The following is a 23,389-nucleotide window of genomic DNA, read 5'->3' on the forward strand; positions in this document are numbered from 1 at the left end:
TCTAGAATATGTGTCTGTCTAATCAAATCCAGTTTTTCAGATTAATCTATATTCTCTACCTGATGCTACCCATTCAAATCCATCCAAAATGGTTTGATAAATAATGGTTTATGAAGTGGCTTACAGAATTTAAGTCTAATGTAAGTTTTTTTAAGACAGCTCTGCTTAACCACATTTAGAATCTTCTTCACAAATTCACTATGCCTGTATCAGCATATTTTCCTTCTTTAGAAGTCTCTAAGAAAATACACTGAATAGAGGTGACTAGCACAGTTCCTAGTAAAGGTAGATTTCTAAGATTAATTTTTGCTTTAGTTGGGAAAATTTTGTTTTTCTGATTCTTTCAGCAATATTTCAAGTATAATAAATTCATGTAGAATTTTCTTAAATTGACAGATTTTGCTTAAGAAAGCTCTTACACATATCATCAAGGAGTAAATGATGTCCTGTGTGCTGCCAAATTTACTTTGGCAGTATAAATTGAAGAACCAAGGATTTGTTTTTAAATATAGGATAATAGTTGAAGATAAAAATCCCTATAAAGGGGAAAGTTATACCTGAAAATACGTCTGAATACTTAAGAAATAACAGTACTTTAATGAGGAGTTTTTAAATGTGAGGAAGTTAGTACTTAAGAAAATGTAATGAACTTTTAAATGTACACTGTTTCTTTAGTATAAATGTTAATCATATTATTTCTGTCTATTTTTACAAGTGGTGTTTAGCCAAAAATAAAATATTTTCCTTTGATGACAGGTATACCAGAGAGGCAGGGGTTCGCTCTCTGGACAGGAAGTTTGGGGCCATTTGCCGAGCTGTTGCTGTGAAGGTGGCAGAAGGACAACATAAGGAAGCGAAGTTGGACCGTTCTGATGTGGCTGAGGGAGAAGGTCTGTGGCATTGATCTGGGGCTCTCAGTCTTTGTGGTAGGAGTCAGTGGCTAAAAAAGTTGACCATGGAGGGATGGTGTTGGGTAGCCCTTGGAGCGGTGGCACATACTACTCCACCAGTAGATACATCCGGCAAGTAAGTAAGAACTCAACTTTGATGTATTTTATCAAGAGGATTCTCTTTTACAAATAGTAGAGAGTTTCAGCTGAAATAATACTCAGTATTAATGATTTAAGGATATCATGAATTCCTCCAGATTTATGATGGCATGCTTTATGTATGGGTTCTGGTATTCTCTTTTTTCTTTCTGATCCAGACTGTTGTAAAGTCTTTCAGTATTTATAGCATAAAAAGTTACTACACCAGTTAAAAAATCCAAGCTGTCCAAATACTACAAGGGTAGATATTTGTACTCTGGAAGAGCTTTATATGTCATAATTTGTTTTTCTCACACATTTTCTTTGATAGGTATACAATTAAAATGTAATTTAAATTATTTTTTCTTAAAAAAGTAATTGTGGAGGTGGTGATAGGGAAAGAAAGGGAAGGTTTCTCTTCCTAAAATTAATCAAATGTGAACATTTCCATTAGTACCCAGTTAGAATGTTTTAACTTCTTGCCCCAGACCCATACAGGGTCTCCGTTCGTCATGCCATGCTGCTACACAACTTGCCAGAACTTGCTTTAACCAACATGACTTGAGTAGTAGGGAATTGAAATTTTCTATAGTAAAGGCGTTTATTAGATGTTCTACCAATTCCATAGCTCTTTCTAGAACAGTTTGATGAATGCGGTTGAAGAACCGTAATTTGTGATACACTTAGTGGAATAGATGTAAACATCTTCCCTGTTTTTCCTTCTGTTGCTAAGCACAGTGCATTTTACACTTTATCAGAAGAATGGACTTTCATATAATCCTCCTATTTCCAGTATGATGCTTCACCCCTGCTCCCACTGTGCCAAGAACCTCCCTGGTTCATTTTCTCCAGGGAGTAAACTTCCCATCTTCTGTTGAACTGGAGAGGGGTGGTGTCCTTGGTATATGGAGTCGGGGTAGGGATCTCAAGCTGTAATTGTTTGTTCCACAGACTTTAACATTTTTCTGTTTAGTACCATTCCTCACTGATATTTTCAGGCTCAAATTCCCAAACCTTTGTAGCATTTTATGGATAACATTAAGGTTTCTCTGTTCTGTAGCCTAAATGTTACTTCCTGTCCACCCACTTTCTGTTTTCCAAAATATTGTCAACATCTCTTACTAGCTGTTGCCTTTCCTTTCTCACTCTTTTTGTTCTTAAGGCTTTATACTTTTTTAATTTCTTAATTGTCATTTTAGTAGAATTTGGAGAGGAAGTTTAAGGATAAACACATGTTCAGACCATCATTTTCAAAAATCTGAATTTTTAAAATGTGCCTTAGGTGAATGATAGCCTATCAAGAATGGAATCACTGGTATAGCTGACAGTGACAGTGGAAAACTGAGGTATTTTTTCCTCTTCTTCTCTTTCTAAAGATAAGGCCTAGATCCTCCTGAATTTCCCCCTTTTTATTCTTAGAACATTCCCTTTGTGCTGTGGACTGAAGTACCTGAGCCTGTGTCTTTTAGGTCTAGGCAGACAGTGGAATGAATTTATCTAGTTAGCTTATTTTGAAAATTGTGTTTAGGATTGAGATGGTATGTTTGGGGATTTTTATAGATACATTCAGAGGGATTTGAGGCCAAAGGAATCTTCCCGTAGTTATGCAGTGCTTAATGTTTATACATATATCCATTAGCATATTTCCAGTAATGTCTGTGATCATATTAGCTATTTAAAGATAACCCTGAAATATTCAAGAACTTGTTCAAACAACTTATGAGCTATGTGGGAACATAGAGTTTTTCATGGCAACATTTATTTATTTATTTATTTAAAGTTTTTATTTAAGTAATTTCTACACCCAACATGGGGCTCAGACTCAGGATCCCAAATGATAACATACCTAAGCAGATTTGAGTAGTTGAGATATTACCTGGGTCATCCAGGTAAATAAATAATTAGAATAAATACTTGTCTTGATAGTGATTTTGGTTGTGGTTCTCATTAGAGGCCTATGGACCCTAAGCTACTTCTGATGTTGTAAGATGCCCTTGAGTTTACTGTAAATGGCTCTCCTCCAGATGTTAGTAAGGTAATTACAAGGTGTCTTGAAATTAGTGTTTATCAACTTAACCAATCCAAAAGGAAAATTCCTACAAAAGGGTCGATAACAGGTTTTTATGCCACAAAGTTCAAACGGCTTAATAACTGAAAGTTTCTCATTAAGAAATGAATTATTGAAAATTGGAATATAAAATAGAACAGTTGTTTTAGAAATTTCAAGGAATGTAGTGAGGGAGTTATTTTTAATGTTAAAAATATTGCTGGACTTAGAGTTAACTGCCAGGAAGAAAAGTAATTTCAGGCCACAAGCTTCAAAACAGGCAGAAACCTCCAGTGTATCGAACACACTTTTTGGAGTAGGCCCAGAAACACTAGTCTGTGAACAGTTGTCTTTGTATTTGTGGGGTCTGAACTGGCAGTTAAACAGAACAAATAATAACGGAATTTTAAAAGCCTGGTGAGATTTATAGTTGATCCACGTTAGAGGAGGAATATTTATGGTTTTCGGTCACTTACCCATGAAGTATGGGAATTACTTCATAAAAGCAGTGCTGCCTATGTTTTCTGCATGTGTATAGTGTATTCTTAATTGCCCTTTTCCTTTCTGGGATATTAGTTGGGTTGGGAGATCAAAAAAAAATATATGTGGCTAAAGTTTTATTCTCCTTTTTGCCTGCCTTTAGCTACGTACACAGATGTCTGATTTATTCACTCTTGTGTCTTTGGATGTTTCTCTGTAAAGAGTCAGGCGAATGTCCATTTGATCAAGTACTGCTGTATCATATATGTCCATTTAACATTAGTAGGATTTTCCCCTCAAATTATCCTCAGGAAAGGATTTGTATTGTAATCAATTCTTACAGTTTTTCAGAATATGGAGCAGTTTCTATTTTTGAACAAGACAGTATTTATTAGAGAAGCTACATTAAAACTTAACCTCAAGCTGTTAGTTTCTTATTTCATAGAAAGAATTGAAAAGTTAGCTAAGAAAAAAAAAGAACACAGATTTAATGGTTTTTTGTGAGGTATGTGAGATGCCGTTATAAATTAGCTTTTGAAAATCACTTAAAGCAATACTGTAAGTGTTTTATGTTATGAAGATCGCAGATACTTACAGGAAAAATGAATTAAATTAGTTAACATGTGAGAAGTGAATAGGTACTCTGGGCTTGGGATGGAATTTCCAGTGGTGGCATCGTACACAGTTCGAGACAGTCTGGATAGCTAGTTTAGTGTTAAATCCTCCAGCTTGTTCTTCAAGATTGCCTTGGCTGTTGTAGGTCCTTCAAATATCCGTATAAATTTTAGAAGCAGCTTGTCAGTATCCACCAATTAAGTAAATAAATAAAATCTCCTGATACTTTAACTCTGCATTGAATCTGTACATCAGTCTGGGGAGAAGTGACAATTTGATATTATCATATCTCCTAATTTATGACCAGCTTCATTTATTTAAGTTTTACTAGATGTTTTAAGTATTTTAATAGTTTCCAGTGATGAACTTTTGCATACTTTTTCTTTAGATATATTCCTAGTTATTTGATCTTTATGTATATTATTATAAATGGTATTTTTAATTCTTTATTTTCTGATTTTGTTGTTGCTGCTGTACAGGAATACTGTATTGACCCATATCCAGCAGACTTGCCAAATTGACTTGTTAATTCTAACTGTAGATTCTTTTGGATTTTCTGCATACACTGTCAGTCATCACAAATGCAAATAATGTCAATTTCTGTTCTTCCTTTGCAGTCATTACACCTTTTATTTCGTGTCTTCCCTAATGCAATAGATGGGACCTCCAAGAATATGTTGAATAGAAATAGTGATGATAACCAAAGTAGGCAGAAAACAAAATGTGTGAAGAAATTACCAGCCTATATAGCCTTTGTTTTGTGCCCTTGGACCAGCACTGCTCACCTAATTGGCTATGATAAAATATCATTTGTACAGGATTCTCAGTAGCTGGCTAGTTAGCCTCCTATTCAGTTCATATCCCGTCACAATTCAATCCCCCCACAATAAACACCATGCCTTGCCTGTTTGATTCTGTTAACAGTTACATATTTATAAACTTGGCTATCTGTTTCCCCATCCCTAGGAAAATAGAAGCTGTAAGTCAGAAAAAAACCTGAGTGGTTGGGTGGTTTGAGTCATAGGCAGTAGGATTTGATGTCAATGAAAACATGCCTATCCTCTCATGATAGATTCCCTGGGGACCCTGCTGACCTTAAAATGCTGGCTAGACCACAGATGTAACTCTGTGGCACTTTCTGTAGTTTGGTCTGGATCTCAGTTTGGGTTGCGTTTTGACCACATATTGTTTCTCCGATAGTTTGCCTTGTGTATAGCAGTAAAGTCAGCCTAATATTAAGTGGAAGAAGGTAGATACAGTAGCCTTAATTTTTTTGGTATGACCCTTCTAGACAACTTTACAGTTAAAAATGCGTCAAGATAAAATATTTGAATTTTATAGCGCCAGTTCTCCTCATTCATTAAAATTTTTCCAGTGCACCACACTACTGACGGGGGCGCGGGGCGGAGGAAGGTATCCTGCCACAGCCACTAAGTCAGCTTAGTACTGCCAGGGGTCAGATGCCGTGGGAAAACCGTGTGCTCAGGGGTTTGGATGCCTGCTCCTTCCTTGTGTTTTTGTCACTTTACATCCCACTCATTTCCGAGTCTAGCTCTTCTCTAAGACTTTCTTGGATCCACTTCCTGAAGGAATCCTCTTCTGTCAGGCCACCTTCAGGGTTCTTTGTTGTGGCTTCCTGCCATTGATTTCTCAGGCCCTGAGTGTCCTTTATGATAGTTATTTTAAGTGTGCCTCCTTTGTATCCAAAACAGGAAGCTGTTCCTGCAGGAGAATCAAGGGTTTTGATCCTTTCAGTTTTGTTTTGTTTTTTTTTAGTCAGTCTTCTGTAGATCTCATTCATACCCATTCAGCGTCTACTGTCATGAACGCATTTCTTGTAGTAATGGAGAATACTGTATATGATATTATTAGGAAGTGACCTCAGAGCTTAATGTAACTTTTTGCTAAATTTTTTTATCTTTGACTTCTTGGAGCAGTCTTCTGCTTGTTGCAGAACTACCTCTTTCTTTTGGATTTTACATTAGTTATTTAAGGCTGTATAATGAGTTACCCCAACATTTAATAGATTGAAGCATTTAACAAACATTTATCATCTCACAGTGTCCGTGGGTCAGGAATTCAGGAGCAGCTTAACCTTAGCTGAGGAGTTCTGGCTCAAGACATCCCTATAGTCAAGCTGTCCGCCAGCTGAAGGCTCAACTCAGGGAAGATCTTCCAAGGTCGCTTACCCACGTGGTGGTTAGCCGACTTCTGTTCCTTGTTGACTATTGGCCCGGCTTCAGTCTCTCACCACATAGGCTCACTACATGGCCACTGGCTTCCACCACCACCCCGTCCCCTGCCCCATGAGTGTGGTACATGAAAAGGGAAAAACAGAGTCTAAGACAGAAGCTACAGTCTCTTCTCATCATCCCTCTCCCACGTTCTGTTGGTCTCACAGACCAACCCTGGTATGATGAGAGATGGCACTGCGCAGGCATGTGAATTCTAGGAGGTGGGGATTATTGGGGGTCATCTTGAAGATGGCTCTCACAGATTCTTTTTTTCGCTTAAAGAAGGCTTTTATACATCTCATTTCTATTAATACAACCCCCATTTCTGAGAGCTGAAATAGTTTATTTAGAGTTCTAAAGAAAACCTGTGGTTTGGTTGTTAATAGAGAGTGGAAATTTCTGTGCTGCAGAAACAGTTAAGAGGAGCTACATTATTCTGTTGGCTAGGCCTTCAGGGGAGAAAAGCTTAATAAGACCCACAAGCAAATGAATAGTTCTTCAGCAACCATTGAAACAACCTTTATTTGTCAGCTTTTAATGTGGATTTTGCCAGTGTTCTTGTTTGTTTTCTTTGGGGACATAAAAACTTTGTTGGCTGTTTTTAGTGAGGCAAAGATAATGGAGTAGTTTCGTATTACTTGGTTCCAGTTACATGTAAACGTCCTCAAATGCCTGAACCTGAATCCCGTATCTTCCTTTCTGACTAGCGTTAGAACAAAAAAGAGAGAGTAATTTGGCTGTGTGCCTCTGAACCCGAAAACCACACACCAGATGCTTTGGCTGTTTATTTTAGATTGTTACAATACCGAGAAGTCAGATTTTTAGTTTCTGAAGAGATGCCTATGTCCGATGGTTAAGAGGTCTTTGAACACCGTGTGGCAAGTCCCAGTTTTAGTATTCATGGAAGCTGGATTTAAATTGCCCTATATTTTCCTAATCTTTAAGCAGCACAACTTTGAAAATTTCTGCTTATTCTTATAGAATTTACCAATCTAAAAGGCTGTAGCAATTCAGTAGTCATCACAATCGAAGGAAATTTGTCAGAAGGGTTTTTCTAACCCAACACTCAAGTTCATGCTGTTGAATATCCATGCATCATACTTGAGCTAAGTTCTTATCAAACATCCAGGTCACACAGACAGGCCTTAGAAGCTTTAATTCAGTTTTGCATTTTCAGTAAAGTCTTGTTTCACCTGTTCATGCTTATCTTTCCTTTGATTGTATTAGTGACTCAGGGCAAATACAATTTTCTAATAGTCAAACGAACTAAGGTTAACTGTTGAGAAATATGGACTAAGGAGAGTGTTTTAGTCCCAAGGCACCTGGCTTGCTGGTTTCTAAAGCTGTGGGGTTTGTAGGGTTCTATTACAGCTAACTGGATGTTACAGACCAAGATTACCCAAAAAAAAAAAAAAAATCTAGATATTAAGACTTTCTGTGGCAAATACTTTGTGTTTGGAGGCCTATTAAACAGCATGTTGTGTACAAACTTCTAAAATCAAGTGGTGCTTTAGTGCTGAAATGAAAAAATCATGTTGGTATATACTGCCAATGTCTTGAAGATACACAAATAATCTTTCTGACCTTTACACTACTTTACTCATTGTTCCCTCATCAATATTAGCCTGGTTTAAGAAAGATTTGTTTGCTATGTAGACTGGAAGGAAGTGGCAATGAAGGAAAAACCCTACCTAACATATGATAGGAGCCAAACATTTGTTATTTAAACCCTATTTTGGGACAGGAAAATTAAATATTGTCAAAGAATTAAAAAGCCATTGTTTTATTTAATGAATCATAGGAAGATGTCATGGCCTCTGAGTGTTATTGTCATATATGATCAAACTAGCCTTTAAGTTACAGGGTACTAAAACAGTACTTATTCTTAGTATTACAAATAGTCTCTGCATTTTAACTGACAATCCAAAAACTTTCCCAAGACCGTTTTCTGAAATCTCTAATACGGGAAATGGATGTGTTAATGCGCAAACCCTGCTTAGAGACAATGGCCCATGCTCCTTTGTCTTGTACAAAGACCCTATGTCCCAGACCCTGGTATAATTTTAACTCATTCAAGTCAGTGAGTCAGCTACTGTATGCCAGGTTCTAGATTAGGTCCTGGGAAGCAGATGAAAGAAGACTCCTCTAACAAATATATATAGTCCATTGGGTGAAGTCAATACGTGAATAAATAATTTTTAGACGCGTAATGTTTCAGGTGTGCTGGTGTTTAAAGTGCTGTGAGGCACTGAATTGATCATCGAAAGTTTCATTTTACTTATTATACATATTGTAGCTTTTTAAAATTGTTTTTAGTAAATCGAGACAAAAATAGTCATTTGCTTACATCTCAGAATTAGATGGAAAAAATATTTTCCATATAATCTGTAATTTATTTTCATGAATAGATAACTAGTATTAAAATTAAAAATGTTTTACAATCATAATTTCCATCTTAATAGTTAACTATGTAGAAATGTTTAGTAGGTGAATTTGAAAGAAAAGGTATTTGGTTATGTTAAGGTTCATCCCCAAAATAATGAATTAAATATTGGCAAAAGGCACTTAAAAGATTTTATTGCTAGCCTGAGGGGTTTTCTGGGCATTTGAACCATGGATTTCTCCATTAAAGCCTAGTTCCTTAAAAAAAAAAAAAAAAAAAAAAAAAAGGCAGATTGAAAATATGCAGGCCCAAATGCCTTGGCAGCCCTGGTCAGTAACTTGAATCTCAGTCGCACTTAGCACACTTCCTTTGGCTGGGAGCATGGTTTTCTGGAAAAGATTAACCTGAAACTGACAGCACAAATTATACAGTTGGAAATATTCAGATTTTTCTGATTTGTTTTTAAGATACTTTGTTTTCCCCTTTCTGCCTTCCCAAGAGAAAGCTCTCAGAAGCATTGTGTCCATGGTCAGTTTAGCCCTGAGGCAAATGCTTGTACTGTCTTGTAAGAAATGACAAAGCCGCTTATAATCTCAGCATCTCATCTCCCTTTTTAAAGTAGACTCAGTTTAAAAAAAAAAAAAGTTGTTTTTATCACTGCAGCCCTACAGATCTTTCTCTTTATGCCTAAATGCAGTCTTGATCCATGTGTACGTACCCACACTAAAGAGATGAGATGTAAACACCATCCCCCTTTATTGGTTCATGGATGACCTCTCTGCCGACTAGCTGTTAATACACCGAGTAACACACCTCCTACATGCAAGCACAAAAGTAACAGTTCCAACAAATCTGCATGTTTCATTCAGGAGCCTAGTGTGATTGGATTCACCGATTAAAAAGAAAGATTTTTAATCATTCGGTAATGTTATTACATAATTAATTTTCACTAATTAAAAATGTTTACTTTACAAAATCAGCATATTAAGATAGGTAAACTTTTGACAAATCAAAATAATAATTGTTTTGGTGATTTGTCATTTGTCCAGAGATGTTATGAAGGTTTATTTCAGCAGGCATAACTGAATAGCTGTGATGAGTTGGTATGGCAAGATTAGAGTTCATCTAGTTTGATTTTCATTCTGCAGATAAGGAACCTAGGGCCCAGTTTCTTTTTTTTTTTTTTTTTAAGATTTTATTTATTTATTCGACAGAGAGCCAGCCAGCGAGAGAGGGAACACAAGCAGAGGGAGTGGGAGAGGAAGAAGCAGGCTCATCGTGGAAGAGCCTGATGTGGGGCTCGATCCCACAACACCGGGATCACGCCCTGAGCCGAAGGCAGACGCTTAACCGCTGTGCCACCCAGGCGCCCCAAGGGCCCAGTTTCTTATGCAAGAGTTTGCTCCATAAATGTTGGTTGAGTTATGGTCTGGGTGCTGTTTACTCCTTCAGCCTAAAAAACGTTCCAGAAGAGTGGGAGCTATGATTAGAAAGGTAATTTGGCATATATTGTGATGGATCTTGAATGCAATTCTTAGAAGTTAGGAATTTGCTGAATTTGTGATGCAGACCAGTAAAGATGCATAAGTGTGAAAGTGTTCTAAAGATTCATTGACAAATAGTGAAGAAAATGGATACACGTATACCTTGGAGATACTGAGGGTTCGGGTACAGACCACTGCAGTAGTGAATCAAATGAATTTTGTGGTTTCCCAATACCTTTAAAAGTTATATTTACACTGTCCTGTAGTCTATTAAGTGTTCAATGGCATTATGTCTAAAAAAAAATAATGTAGATTCCTTAATTTAAAAGTATTTTATTACTAAAAGTGTTAACTGTTGTCTGAGCTTTCAGCAAACCGTGATCATCTTGCTGGTGGAAGATCTTGCCTTGATGTTGATGGCTGCTGACTGATCAAGTTGCTGAAAGTTCAGCTGAAAGTTGAAGGCACATTCTTAAAATAAAGCAGTAATGAGGTTTGCCGCATTGGTTTTCCTTTCATAAGTGATTTCTCTGCAACTTGTGATGCTGTTTGGTAGCATTCACCCACAGGAGAACTTCTTTCAGAATTGGAGCCTGTCCTCTCAAACCTTGCTGCTCCTTTATCAACTAAGTTCATGTAATATTCTGAATTCTCGGTTGTCATTTCAAGAATGTTCACAACATCTTCACCAGGAGAAGATTCCATCTGAAGGAACCACTTTCTTTGCTCATCCGTAAGAAGCAAGTCCCTATCCACTGAAGTTTTGTCAGGAGATTGCAGCAATTTAGTCCCATCTCCAGGCCCCGCTTCCAATTCTGCTTCTCTTGCTGTTTCTACCACAGCCTCTCAGAGTCACCCATGAGGGTCAGCTTCTTCTGACTCCTGTTTATGTTGATATTTGACCTCTTCCCATGAACCACAAACGTTCTTCATGGCATCTCTAGTGGTGAACCCCTTCCAGAAGATTTTCAGTTTGCTTCACTCACACTTATCAGAGGAGTCACTGTCTATGGCAGCTGTAGTCTTACAAAAGTGTATTTCTTAAATAAGACTCAAAAGTCAAAATTATTTCTTGATCCATGGGCTGCAGAATGAATGTTTTGTCAGCAGCGATGAAAACAACATTAATCTCGTACATTTCCATCAGAGCTCTTGGATGACCAGGTATATTGTCAGTGAGCAGTAAAAGTTTGAGAGGAATCTTTTTTTCTAAGCAGTGGGTCTTAACAGAGGGCTTAAAATACCCCGTAAACCATGTTGGAAACAGATGTGCTGTCGTCTAGGCTTGGTGGTTCCATTCGTAGAGCACTAGTAGAGTAGATTTAGCATAATTCCTAAGGGCCCTAGGATTTTTGGAATGGTAACTGAGCATTGGCTTCAACTTAAAGTCACCAGCTGCATCAGCCCCTAACAAGAGAGTCAGCTGTCTTCTGAATTCATGAAGGCATGGATGTTTTCTCTCTAGCTGTGAAAGTCCTACGTGGCATCTTCTTCAAATAGAAGGCTGTTTTTGTCTATTTGAAAGTCTGTTGTTCAGTGTAGCCACCTTCGTTTTAATTATCTTCCCTAGGTCATCTGGAGAACTTGCAGCTTCTCCATCAGCACGTGCTGCTTCACTTTGCACTCTTACGTTATGGAGACAGCTGCTTTTCTTAAACCTCTCGAACCAAGCTCTGCTAGCTTCAGACTTTGCTTCTGCAGCTTCCCCTGCTTCTCCCAGCCTTCACGGAGTTGGAGAGAGTTGGGGCCTTGTTCTGGATTGGCCTTTGGCTTTGGCTTGAGGGAATGTGTGGCTGGTTTGATCTTCTCTCCAGACCACTAAAACTTTCTGCATATCAGTTATAAGGCTGTTTAACTTTCTTATCATTCATGTGTTCACTGGAGTAGCACTTTAAATTTCCTTCAGGAACTGTTCTTGGCATTTACAACTTGGCTAACTCTTTGGCCAAGAGGCCCAGCTTTCAGCCTGCCTTGGCTTGAGACAGGCCTCCTTCACTAAGCTTAATTATTTTTGCCTTTTGACTTAAAAGTGAGAGTTACGCGACGCTTCCTTTCACTTGAACTCCTAGAGGCCATTGCAGAGTTACTGACTCACCTAATTTCATTATTGCTGAGTCTCAGGGAACAGGGAGGCCCAAGGAGAGGCGAATGGCCAGTCGGTAGAGCCGTAAGAACGCACACAACGTTTATTGATTAAATTCACCGTCTTACCTGGGCCTGATTCATGGTGCTCCAAACCAGTTACAGTAGTAACAGCAAAGATCACTGATCACTGATCACATTTTTCACTATGCAATAATGATGAAAAAGTTTGAAATACTGTGAGAATGACCAAAATGTGGCACAGAGAGACAGTGAACAAATGCAATTGGAAACATTGTGCCAACAGACTTGCTCTAGGCAGGGTTTACAGGGTTCACAGCCAGTAAATGTCATTGTCAAGATTCTAACCTAGGCAGACTGGTGAACGTCTAAGCTTAGTGTCTACACTGCTTTCATTATTCCCATATGTCCTGTGTTCGTTTTCCCCGTAACAACTGCTTGAAGTGTAGATACTGTTTCTCGCATTTCAGATGAGGACGTACAAGCTTAGACGATAAAGGAAGTGAACACTCGGAAAAGGGAGTCAACAGTTCCGTGTACAGTAGCAAGTGCAAGTGGAAACTACAGTGAGCTGTCACCTCACACCTGTCAGAATGGCTAAAACCAAAAACACAGGAAACAACAAGCATTGGCAAGGATGTGGAGAAAAGGGAACTACTCGTGCACTGTTGGTGGGAATGCAAACTGGTACAGTCACTGTGGAAAACAGTGTGAAGTGTCCTCAAAAAATTAAAAATGGGACTACCCTGCTTTCCAGTAGTTGCACTACTGGATTTCCCCAAAAAATACAAAAACATGAATTCAAAGGGATACCTGCACCCCAGTGTTTATAGCAGCATGATTTACAGTAGCCAAACTATGGAAGCAGCCCAAGTGTCCATCAACTGATGATTGGATAAAGAAGATACATATAAAGATATATGTGTATATAATGGAATATTATTCAGCTACAAAAAAGAGTGAAATCTTACCATTTGCAACAACATGGATAGAGCTAGAGAGTATAATGCTAAGCAAAATGAGTCAGTCAGAGAAAGACAAATGCCATATGATTTCACCCCTTTGTGGAATTTAAGAAACAAGAAAAGGGGAAAAAATGAGAGAGAGACATACCAAGAAACAGACTCTTAACTGTAGAGAACAAACTGATGGTTACCAGAGGGAAGGAGAGTGGGTGGATAGGTATTAAAGATTATACTTACCATGATGAGAAAAAATAAAATGAAAAAGCAATTCCATTTACAGTAGCATCTAAAAAAAATTAAATACTTAAGAATAAATCTCGTTAAGGAGGTGAAGGACTTGTGTGTTGAAAACCACCAAACATTGCTGGAAAGAAATTTTAGAAGACCTAAGTAAAGGGAAGGACATCGTGTTCATGGATCAGAAGACTTAACATTGTTAAGATCTACAATTGTAATGCAGTCTCTTCTGAAACTTCCATAGTCTCTTTCAGAGAAATGCAGAAGTCGATCTTCAAATTCATGTTGTATTGCAGTGGGCCCCAAATACCCAAAACAGTCTAGAAAAAGATCAGAATGGAGGATTCACACCTCCTAACTTTGACTCTTTTATTAAGCTGCATTAATTAAGACAGCATGGTACTGACGTAAGAACAGACATATAGACCAGTGGAATAGAATAGAGAGCACAGAAATAAAGGCTCACATATATGGCCAATTGATTTTTATCAGGGATGCCATTCAAATAAGGAAAGGAAAGTCTTTAACAAATGGTGGTGGGAAAACAGGATATCCACGTGCAAAAGAATGAAGTTGGGCCCTTACAAAATAAATACATAAATACAAAATTAATACAAAATTAAAATAAGTACAGAAATTAACTGAACTTTGATCAGTGACCTAAACTTAAGAGCTTAAGAATAAAACATGGGGGAAAATCCTCATAACAATTAGATTTGGCAATGATTTTATGGATATGACATCAAAAGCACAGGTAACAAAAGAAAAAATAAATTGGATTTCATCAAAATTAAAAACTTTTGTGCATCAAAAGATACTATCAAGAAAGAAAAAAAAACAACCGACAGAATGAAAGAAAATATTTGCAAATCATGTGTCTGATTAGGGATTGATATCCAGAAGTGTATAAAGAGCTCTACAACTCAACCAACAGAAGCAACCCAATTCAAAAATGAACAAAGGACTTGAACAGACATTTCAAAGAAGACAGCTGGCCAAAAGCACACGGAAAGATGCCTAACATGAGAACCACAGTGAGATATTACTTCATACCTGTAATTTAAAAAATGGAAAATAAAAAGCGGTGCAGATGTGCAGAAACTGGTGGGAGCATAAAATGGTGCAGCTCCTGTGGAAACCAGTTCATCAGCACTTCAGAAAGTTACACATAGAACCACCATATAACCCAGCAATTCCACTTCTAGGTGCACATCCAAGAGTGGAAAACAGGGACCCAGACAGATACCAGTGTTCATGGCCGCATTCTTCACAAGAGCCAAAAGGTGGAAACAGCTCAGGTGGCCATGATGAGTGGAGGAACAAGCTGTGGTAGACACATACCGCTATTTAGCCATAGAAAGGAGTGAAAATCTGATGGATACTACAGCATGCCTGGACCTAGAAAACATCGTGCCAAGTGAAATAAGCCAGACACAGCAGGACAAATACTGTATGGTTCCATATAATGTGAGCTACCTAGAATAGGCACGTTCATGGAGACAGAAAAGTAGAACAGAGGCGAGAAGAGGATGGGGAGTTACTATTTAATGGCTACAGAGTTTATGTTGAGATAATGAAAAGGTTTTGGGTATCGATGGTGGTCACGGTTACAGCAACGTTGCACATGTATTTAGTTCCACTGAATTTTGTACTTGCAGATGGTTAAAATGATCCATATTATGTGATATATATCTTACCATAATAGAAACACTTTTTAAAAAAATAGGTTAAGGAAATTTCCCAAAGTCATAGAGCTTACAGGTGGGAAGAGCTGGACCACAAACCCAGGCTCTCTGACTGCAAGGCCTCTTGGAAGTAAGGAGGGTCCGTTGTACTTCTACTGGATATTTCTCAGGAGCTACTCAAAGGGAGGAATACTGAAAATGGAGTGTTTCATGTTTTTGTACCTAAAGCAATTTGGTGCATCTGTGTATTTGTCTGAGGCCCTAATATCTTCTTAATGTAAACATATTAGAGGGATGCCTGGGTGGCTCAGTCGGTTAAGTATCTGCTCAGGTCATGATCCCAGGGTCCCGGGATCGAGGGCCACATCGGGCTCCTTGCTGAGCAGGGAGCCTGCTTCTCCCTCTGCCTGCCACTTCCCCTGCTTGTGCTCTCTCTCTCTCTGTCTCTGACAAATAAATAAAATCTTTAAATAAATAAACATATTAGCTACTCATAGTGGTTAAGAGGTGACTGCTGGGAAGATCTGTCACTGTTTAGAAACAAGTGTTCTTGTACAGTGTTAAAGGATAATAATTTCTTTTTTTTAATACTCTAGAGAGAGAACACAGGCAGGGGTGGGGGCAGAGGGAGAGAGAGTCTCAAGCAGACTCCCTGCTGAGTGTGGACCACACACCCCCCCCAACACCAGTCGGTTAAGCATCCAACTGAGCCACCCAGGCACCCCAGGATGGTAATTTCTTAGCAGCAAAATCATTGCCATCATACAAGTATAAAATGACCATATGTCACAGATTTTGATAAACTCATTAATTAATGAGACAACCAGTGAGATGTTACAGGTGGTTCAGCGGAGAATCCAGGAGTACATGCATATGCAGGCGGTCAGGAATGCTGAGATGGGCAAAACCAGCTTCATGGGACAGGAGAGAGGGTCAGTTGTACCTGTGTTGGACAAAGCTCACTTTGATTTCTATGGGTGAGCATCATTTGCATTTCTTTCAGTTTCTAAAGCTTACAGAGCTGAAAAATAGCTGAGAAGGAGTAAGACACAGACCAGCTAGAAGGATGTGCTAGACAGGACACCCAGTTGTCTGTTTTCACTCATCCCCAAGTCTGTCACAATTTTGGGTTTTTTTTGTTTGTTTGTTTTTACAAAAGTCATAGAAGGGAATCTGTGTTTGTAGTACCAGTTGATTATTTTCAATCAGGAAAGAATAATCTAATTAAATTTACCTCCAAGTTGCCTTGTTTTGTCGAGGAGCTCTTGAACTACAGGCAGTTTTTCTAGACTGCACTTCGGCATTGGGATAAAGGTGTCCTTGGTTGGGAGCCAGGAATCCTGGTACTGTCTGCAATTCGCTGTGCACTTAAGGCAATTGGTTGAACCTCCCTGGGTCTCAGTTTCCTTGAGTAAAAAATGGAGACTTGGGCCAGATCTTTGACTTTCTGCCTAGCTTTTAAAGTTTTATATATCATGGTTTTATTCTGTGCTTTTTGAATTCCTGATTCTTCCTGAATTCTGCTAAGCCTCAGAATGAGACCCATACATTCTCAGGGAGCTGTTTCGCAGGGACATTGTGCTAATATGACAGAAACAGGTAGTGTTCATTTCTTTGGAGAACTAATCCCGGGTTTGGGGCCCTGGCAACTGCTGGTTGCAGTTAACTGTATTCTGGTCCACTCCCTCCTTCCCTCCTCCATCCCTACTCCACGAGCATTAAAAACCAGCTCTTTGTGAAAGTGAACACTTCGTCCATTATCGAGATGAAAGGGTTCCTATTATCGCTCTGCCTCGAAGTGTAGCTTTTGAACTCATGAGCCAGCTCTCAGGAGTGTAGTGCATACTTGAAGTTAAGCAGAATACAGAGAATAATAAATGGTAACTAAAATGTTCTGTCTGAGTAAAGGTGATTATAGATAACCTAGGGCATCTGTGGTTTGGTAGATTTTCATTTCTCCCACATTCTGGGCAGTTGTTGATGTTAGTAGCCTTTGTTGTGTTCCTGGCCTCTGCTGCTTTCCATTGATTGGGTCACCTGCCAAGAGATGCCATTTGCCACGGGATTTATTCAAAAGGCAAGACACTTTTTGGGTTTTTTTGTTTTTTTGTTTTTTGTTTTTTTTAACACAAAGCTTCTGGGCATTTCCCGGGATATTATACCCCTGTATTCTACCTCCTTACCTTCCCTCTTAATATCTTCCTCTCTCCCTCCTTCCCACTGTGATTCTTGGGCTCTGGGGCCTGCTTTCATTTAAGTCATGTTCCTCTGAGAGAGCATGGGGTGGGAAAGAACACTTGATCGTTTCCCTGGGACAGCTGCTCTGGAAAGCCTAATCCTTCCTTGTGAGGAGTTCGTAGCTTTAGTGTGTCCTTTCCTAGTAGCCTGGGTGACATCAACTCCAGTGTCAGGCTTAGCCCCCTGAGGGAGGGCACCGCCATGCACGTGCGTTCTTGTGCTGCGGGGACGGGGTGGGGGGGCTGCCAGTGGGCAGAGCGAGCTCGTGGCAGCTTGTGCCCCGGGTGCTGCTCGCTTATCTGCTGCCTTCATGCTGTGAAACTCCTTGCTTATACCCTGGCCATCCTGGCTACATCCTGAATTAGACTCTGTTATGACAGGCTGATAGATAACACGGGTGGAAAGAAGGGCTGGGAGACCTCTCTGAGCAGAGTGAATCACCAAAAAGAACTTCGGTTCCCTCCCACTTTTAGAACAGTTTTATCTTTGAAGTGAAGAAGCAGTTCAATTGGAGTGAGGTCGAGCTAGCTTCTCATTTTCTTTTTCCATGGCCTTTCATTGCAGCCTCTATTTAATAGCACTTTATTACTTTTAAGAATATGCTTCCAGGGGCGCCTGGGTAGCGCAGTCGTTAAGCGTCTGCCTTCGGCTCAGGGCATGATCCCAGTGTTCCGGGGTCGAGTCCCACATCAGGCTCCTCCGCTGGGAGCCTGCTTCTTCCTCTCCCACTCCCCTGCTGTGTTCCCTCTCTCGCTGGGCTGTCTCTGTCAAATAAATAAATAAAATCTTTAAAAAAAAATTAAAAAAAATAAAAAAATAAGAATATGCTTCCAAATTATTTGTAAAGGAAGTGTTGGTGCATTGAATGTACTAGTAATATATACTATAGCATAGGGAAGAATCTTGAATTTTGTCATCTTTTTCTTTTTCCTTACGAATGTCCAGTGCCTGTGGTTCCCAGCCGCCCCGTGATTGTGGTCGAGCCCCTCGGGGGCCCCAAGTGGATGTGGGCTGCCGAGGTTGTACTTTATTTTCTGCAGTGAAGGGGCTGCGGAGTAAGAGCTGGGAGTCTAGAGGTCTGTGCGAAATATTTCTCCAACTGTAACTCACTTCCTCCCATTGATAGATATTTCGGCTTGAAACGTTGTTGAATTCTCCCAGTGACTCTACAAGGGTTACTATAATTATGGTTTTACAGATTAGAAAAACAGATACAAAGGGGTAAAGTAACTTTCTTCAGGGCCGACTGGGAAGCCAGAGCCAGGATTGGAGACTGTTATTTATTGACCATTTCACCATGTAATCTTAGTCTCATAACTCAGGGAATATCATTGCATTCATTCTCACACATATTTATATTGTGTTATATTAGTAGAAATCATGCCGTGTGAAAGCACATACCCTCCTCTTTCCTCAAATTGACATTGTTTCAAAAGCATTTTCTCACATTACTTAAAAACACTTGGGAAACAGTTTGAGTGACTGTGTCGTGTTTTCTTAGATGGCTGAACCGCAGTTTCTTTAACCGCGCTCCTGATGTCGAGTGTTTATGTAGGATCTCGTGTTCGCTCTTACAGTCATTCTGCAGCAGGTGGTTTTGTTGTCCAAGCTGTTGCCTACACAACAGTCGTCCGCACTTCTGATTATGTCCTTAAGGGTAGGTTCCTGCAAACTAGGACCACTGGTTTGGGAGGTTTTCCTGGAAGATTGAATCACTTTATGTTTTCATGAGCTTGGTATTTGGGAAGATTTCTTCACTTTCTTTAACAGTGATCTTTGTCATTTCTTAAACTAGTTTGCTAGGGTTTAATTTGGTAACCAGCAAACAGTATCTTACTCTTATAATGTAAACTTCTTTGCTGCTTGGTGTCACATGACTGTTAGCCATCTGGAGAACCACTGTTTCTGCCCAAGAGAAGGGCATAGAAGAGGAAGACTGCAGTTCTAGCAGGAAGCGCTCTCGGGACAGGGCTCCTGTTATGGTGGGAGAGGTTGAACTTTCTTTATTGTTGTTGTTTGCCTCGCCTTGAAAAGTCCCCCTTGCCTGAGTGCTACAGTCCAGGGCAAAGCCAGTCATGAGTCCTCGGGACCCTGCCACTGTCTTCTATGGGTGCTGATCGCTGTGGTGGGGGAGGGGACGGGGGGACAGACGTGCCACTAGAGCAGAGGGCTCAAAAGCTCATGCATAGGACGCAGAGCGTTCACCTATAGCCAGGGTTTCGTGCCTGGAGTGGCATCTTTGTGAGATGATGTTGTTCAGGTTTTGTTTGTTTGAATGAGGAATCGAGGTGTGAATTCTCTGAGTTCTCAGTATTTCCTTACTGTCACTTTGCAGTACATGTAGGTCCTGTGGATAATACTTAGAATCCAGTGCTAGCCTGTCTTTCCCCATTAGCTGGCACCATTTTTTTGGCTTGAGCTTTTCACTCTCTAGGCTGTAATAATGGGACGTTTCGAAGCACAGATTAGTTCTAAGTTGATTGAATTCTTTATAACACAGTTGCTGTGCCTAAAGCCTGAAGGAAATGGCCATCTTTTATCTTCTGAGGTCTAGTTGCATTAGGAATAGCTCTCTCCACCGCCACTTCCTCGGTGCTCAAAGCACTGAGTTCACTACTCCACTTGGAAAGGGATTGGATGTCCTCAAGCATTAGTTACATAATTGTGGATTGGCTTTCACCCATCCAGCCTGACTTCCTCCTGTGATCGTGAATTCCAGGCTGGCAACAGTAATTAGATCTCAGAAAAGCCCGTCCAAAAGCACGCCAGGCTAAAGGATCTCGCAGCTTCTTCTGTGCATCGGCTGAAGTTTCAGAGCCCTTCATTTTTAGGGTACGATAGTAACCTTAGAGAGGCAGTGCTTTTCTTTCTGTGCATTAATTTTAATTAAGCAATGACACGTGCTCTGTGTTCTGCTTTGAGATCTGCAGGGAGGTAACCTGGCCATTGGATGCCTTTCCACCCTTGCTCGTTGATACTGCCTAGATAGACTGCAAACAGGGCAGGAAGCAGATGACCTCCCATTTCCACAATCTACCAAGTAACCCAGTGATAGCTAGATTTAGTGAAACAGGTAAGTATTGTAAGAAGTTGGAAAGATCAGGGAAGACTTCCTAGAACCTAAACTTTGTAAGATGAAATGACATTACGAAGAAATGACTGTGAGAATATATATAAGTCAAGACTTACCTTTAAGGTACAACATCGCTTTGCAGTCTGCAAAGGGTTTTCTCTTTAATTCTGTAATTCTCACGAGATAATTCTGTAATTCTCACGAGAACTCTGTAGAGATAGGTAGTGCAAAGTTCAGTGTTAGGCAGAGGGTCTGACAGGCAGCAAGTAGCAGAAAATCTGAGCTCTTGTCTGGTTTCCGTCACGTATCTGTCGTGATTCAGTCTTGAAGAGGAGCCCCATAGAGCCCACCAGACTGAGAGGGCCATTCACCCGGAAGGTCATAGCAAGGCTGTTCTATGCAGGGGTCATTTAGGGACCCGCCCCCAGGATGTTTCCAGTTACCGTTGGAGTCTAAAATGAGGGCCTGATATTTTAAAACATGTTCGGGAATCACTTTTGAAAGGAAAGGAGTTAGTGAAAATTCTTTTAGCTTCATGAATTATCAGAATGGGAGAATTGTACCAAAAATAAAATATACAATGGCAAGTTTATAATTATCGTATGTTGTATGTTATAGTATATGCAGTAAGCATTTCCAGAAGGAAGGATGTATGTGAAAAAAGGTAATAAAGATATTTTACATTTCACGAGATAGTATAAGAGCTGGAAGAGTTATGGCAAAGCTAAAAGAAAAGCAAAACTAGGAATGAGGATGAATAGAGCCAAATATTTCATGCATTTTTTAAACCTCTGTTCGTTTTAGGTTTCTGGGATAGGCCTTTTTATTAATATGTTCAGTTAGCTGCTGTATAGTACGTCACTCGTGTTTGATGTAGCGTTCAGTTAGTTGCATACAACACCCAGTGCCCATCACAACACGTGCCCTCCTTAACTGGCTACAGGCTTAAGTAACATTTTTCTTTCCTCAAACTGGAATTACAGAGACCAGCAGAAAGGTGGTCTGATAGGTCAGTTGGCTCCTGCTCCTTGTATGTCTAGGCTCAAACCAGAATGAGTCCGTGCTCTGACAAGTTGTTAGCAACCAAGGCTCTTAGGCAGGTCAAGGAAATAGTCCATGATTATAGGGGTTTCAGACCACGCTTCATATGCTTTTACCCTGTCACTGCCAGTTATACTTGTTTTTATTGGAAAATGATAACCTTTTTACAAAAGAAGCGTTGCTTATACAGGGACAGGGATCCACCGTTTCCAAGTTCTTGCTGCCTGTCAGGAAATGGGGCACCTGATGGGCCCCCTCTGAAGAGGGAGTTGAAAGCTTTGTGTTCTGTTGATCTGACAGAATTATATAAGGTAATCTATTGCATGTGACCCTTCAGTATCTGCCCTCTACAACTGAGCAGGGCCGGGCCTTGATCTTGGCTTAAGAATATAATGGTTAAAAAGAAGACAGGCGAGGTTGTCCCATGCTGGAGCTTACGTGCCATGGGAAGGGTAGACGACAAACAGGTGAGAATAAATGAACGAGACGGTGCATTCTGTCACCCTTCAGGGGCTCTTGAAAGACAGAGTCTCTGCCTGAGTTCCACAGATGACGAGGTAAACTTTTGTGCCTGAATAAATACACAAAGGTGACTGATGTGTTCGAGTCTGCTGTGCTTCTGTTTGATGTATATACTAATGAATTTTCAAACCTGCCAATTTCTGAGAATTTCTAAATACACTTTTCTCTCTTAGGTTCCAGAGAACATATCTTAGAAGATGCAAAGCCTGAATCTGTCAGTGACGCTCCGGACTTAGCCCTACCACCTGAAATGCCGATTCTGATTGATTTCCATGCTCTGAAAGACATCCTTGGGCCCCCAATGTATGAAATGGAGGTGACTGTTCTCATTTCTTTGTTGATGGCCTTCGGTTTACTCTGACGGCTGCTTCACAGATTGGAGAAGAGTCAGAACTGGGTGGTTTGGGAGGTCGAATTTTTGTCTGGAGACTGGAAACTTGTTTTCCCGTGGTATTGAATTTTAGTGCCCAGTGTGATAATAAGTAAGGCTTTGCAGAGAGCCAGACACCCTGGCCACATCCTCTTCTGGAAACTCGGTCTGATCTTATTCTCTGCCCTCCAATTCCATTTTAAGAACAGTGTCTCTGACTTTCCTCCTTAGAAATTCTATATTCCCATTAATTCCTAATTAAGGATTTTTTTGTGTGCGATCAGAGTCTTGAGGGACGAAGGTAGGGAAACAGCCTAAGTGTAAAGTATCTGAAAACGTGAGCCTCGCTTTAATTCTGACTGCCCTAGTGCAGACCCAGATTGCATCTTTCGGAAATCTGTCATTTCGTTGTTAATAGTTCCTTGGGTTAAAGCCACACAGCCCTATGTCCATCTTCCTCCCCTAACTGTCCCTCACAGCAGAAGGTCCAGTCAGAAAGGCGTGAGCCCCAGGACTGAGTTGAGGCAGCTGGATGGAAAAAGGTATTGAGTCTGTGTCTCCTGAGGCATTTTGATACATTGCATAGGATTCTTACGGGAGCTAGTATGGGTCAGTGACTGGAAAAGATTTTTATTGTACTACTGAACATAGCATCTTCCTTCAGAAGCTTTACCATCACCTCCTATCAGTTTAAAAAAAATGATTTTCAGAAGAATAAGTCTGATTAATTATACAGAAGATAACCTCTCCCTCTGACATTCAAAATCACTACCAGTAGATGAGATTTTCCTCAAGTCTGAAAACTGTGGAGAGGGAAAATAGTCCCCAAACCCATCTTGTTTATCTGTTTCAACTCCGAGCTGGTCATTAAAGCTAATGAGCCT

At 39.9% G+C, this 23,389-nt stretch overlaps 1 protein-coding gene across 1 annotated transcript in view; it reads left to right on the forward strand.

Moving 5' to 3' along the window:
• Positions 1 to 23,389, forward strand: part of LONP2 (lon peptidase 2, peroxisomal) — a 100,576-nt gene that overhangs the window by 63,690 nt on the left and 13,497 nt on the right. The window contains 2 exon segments of the mRNA XM_034638963.1: positions 757 to 890; positions 22,309 to 22,451. Coding sequence (XP_034494854.1) covers positions 757 to 890; positions 22,309 to 22,451 — 277 coding nt within the window.

The sequence above is a fragment of the Ailuropoda melanoleuca genome, chromosome 12, assembly GCF_002007445.2.
Source record: "Ailuropoda melanoleuca isolate Jingjing chromosome 12, ASM200744v2, whole genome shotgun sequence".
NCBI classification, from domain to species: domain Eukaryota; kingdom Metazoa; phylum Chordata; class Mammalia; order Carnivora; family Ursidae; genus Ailuropoda; species Ailuropoda melanoleuca.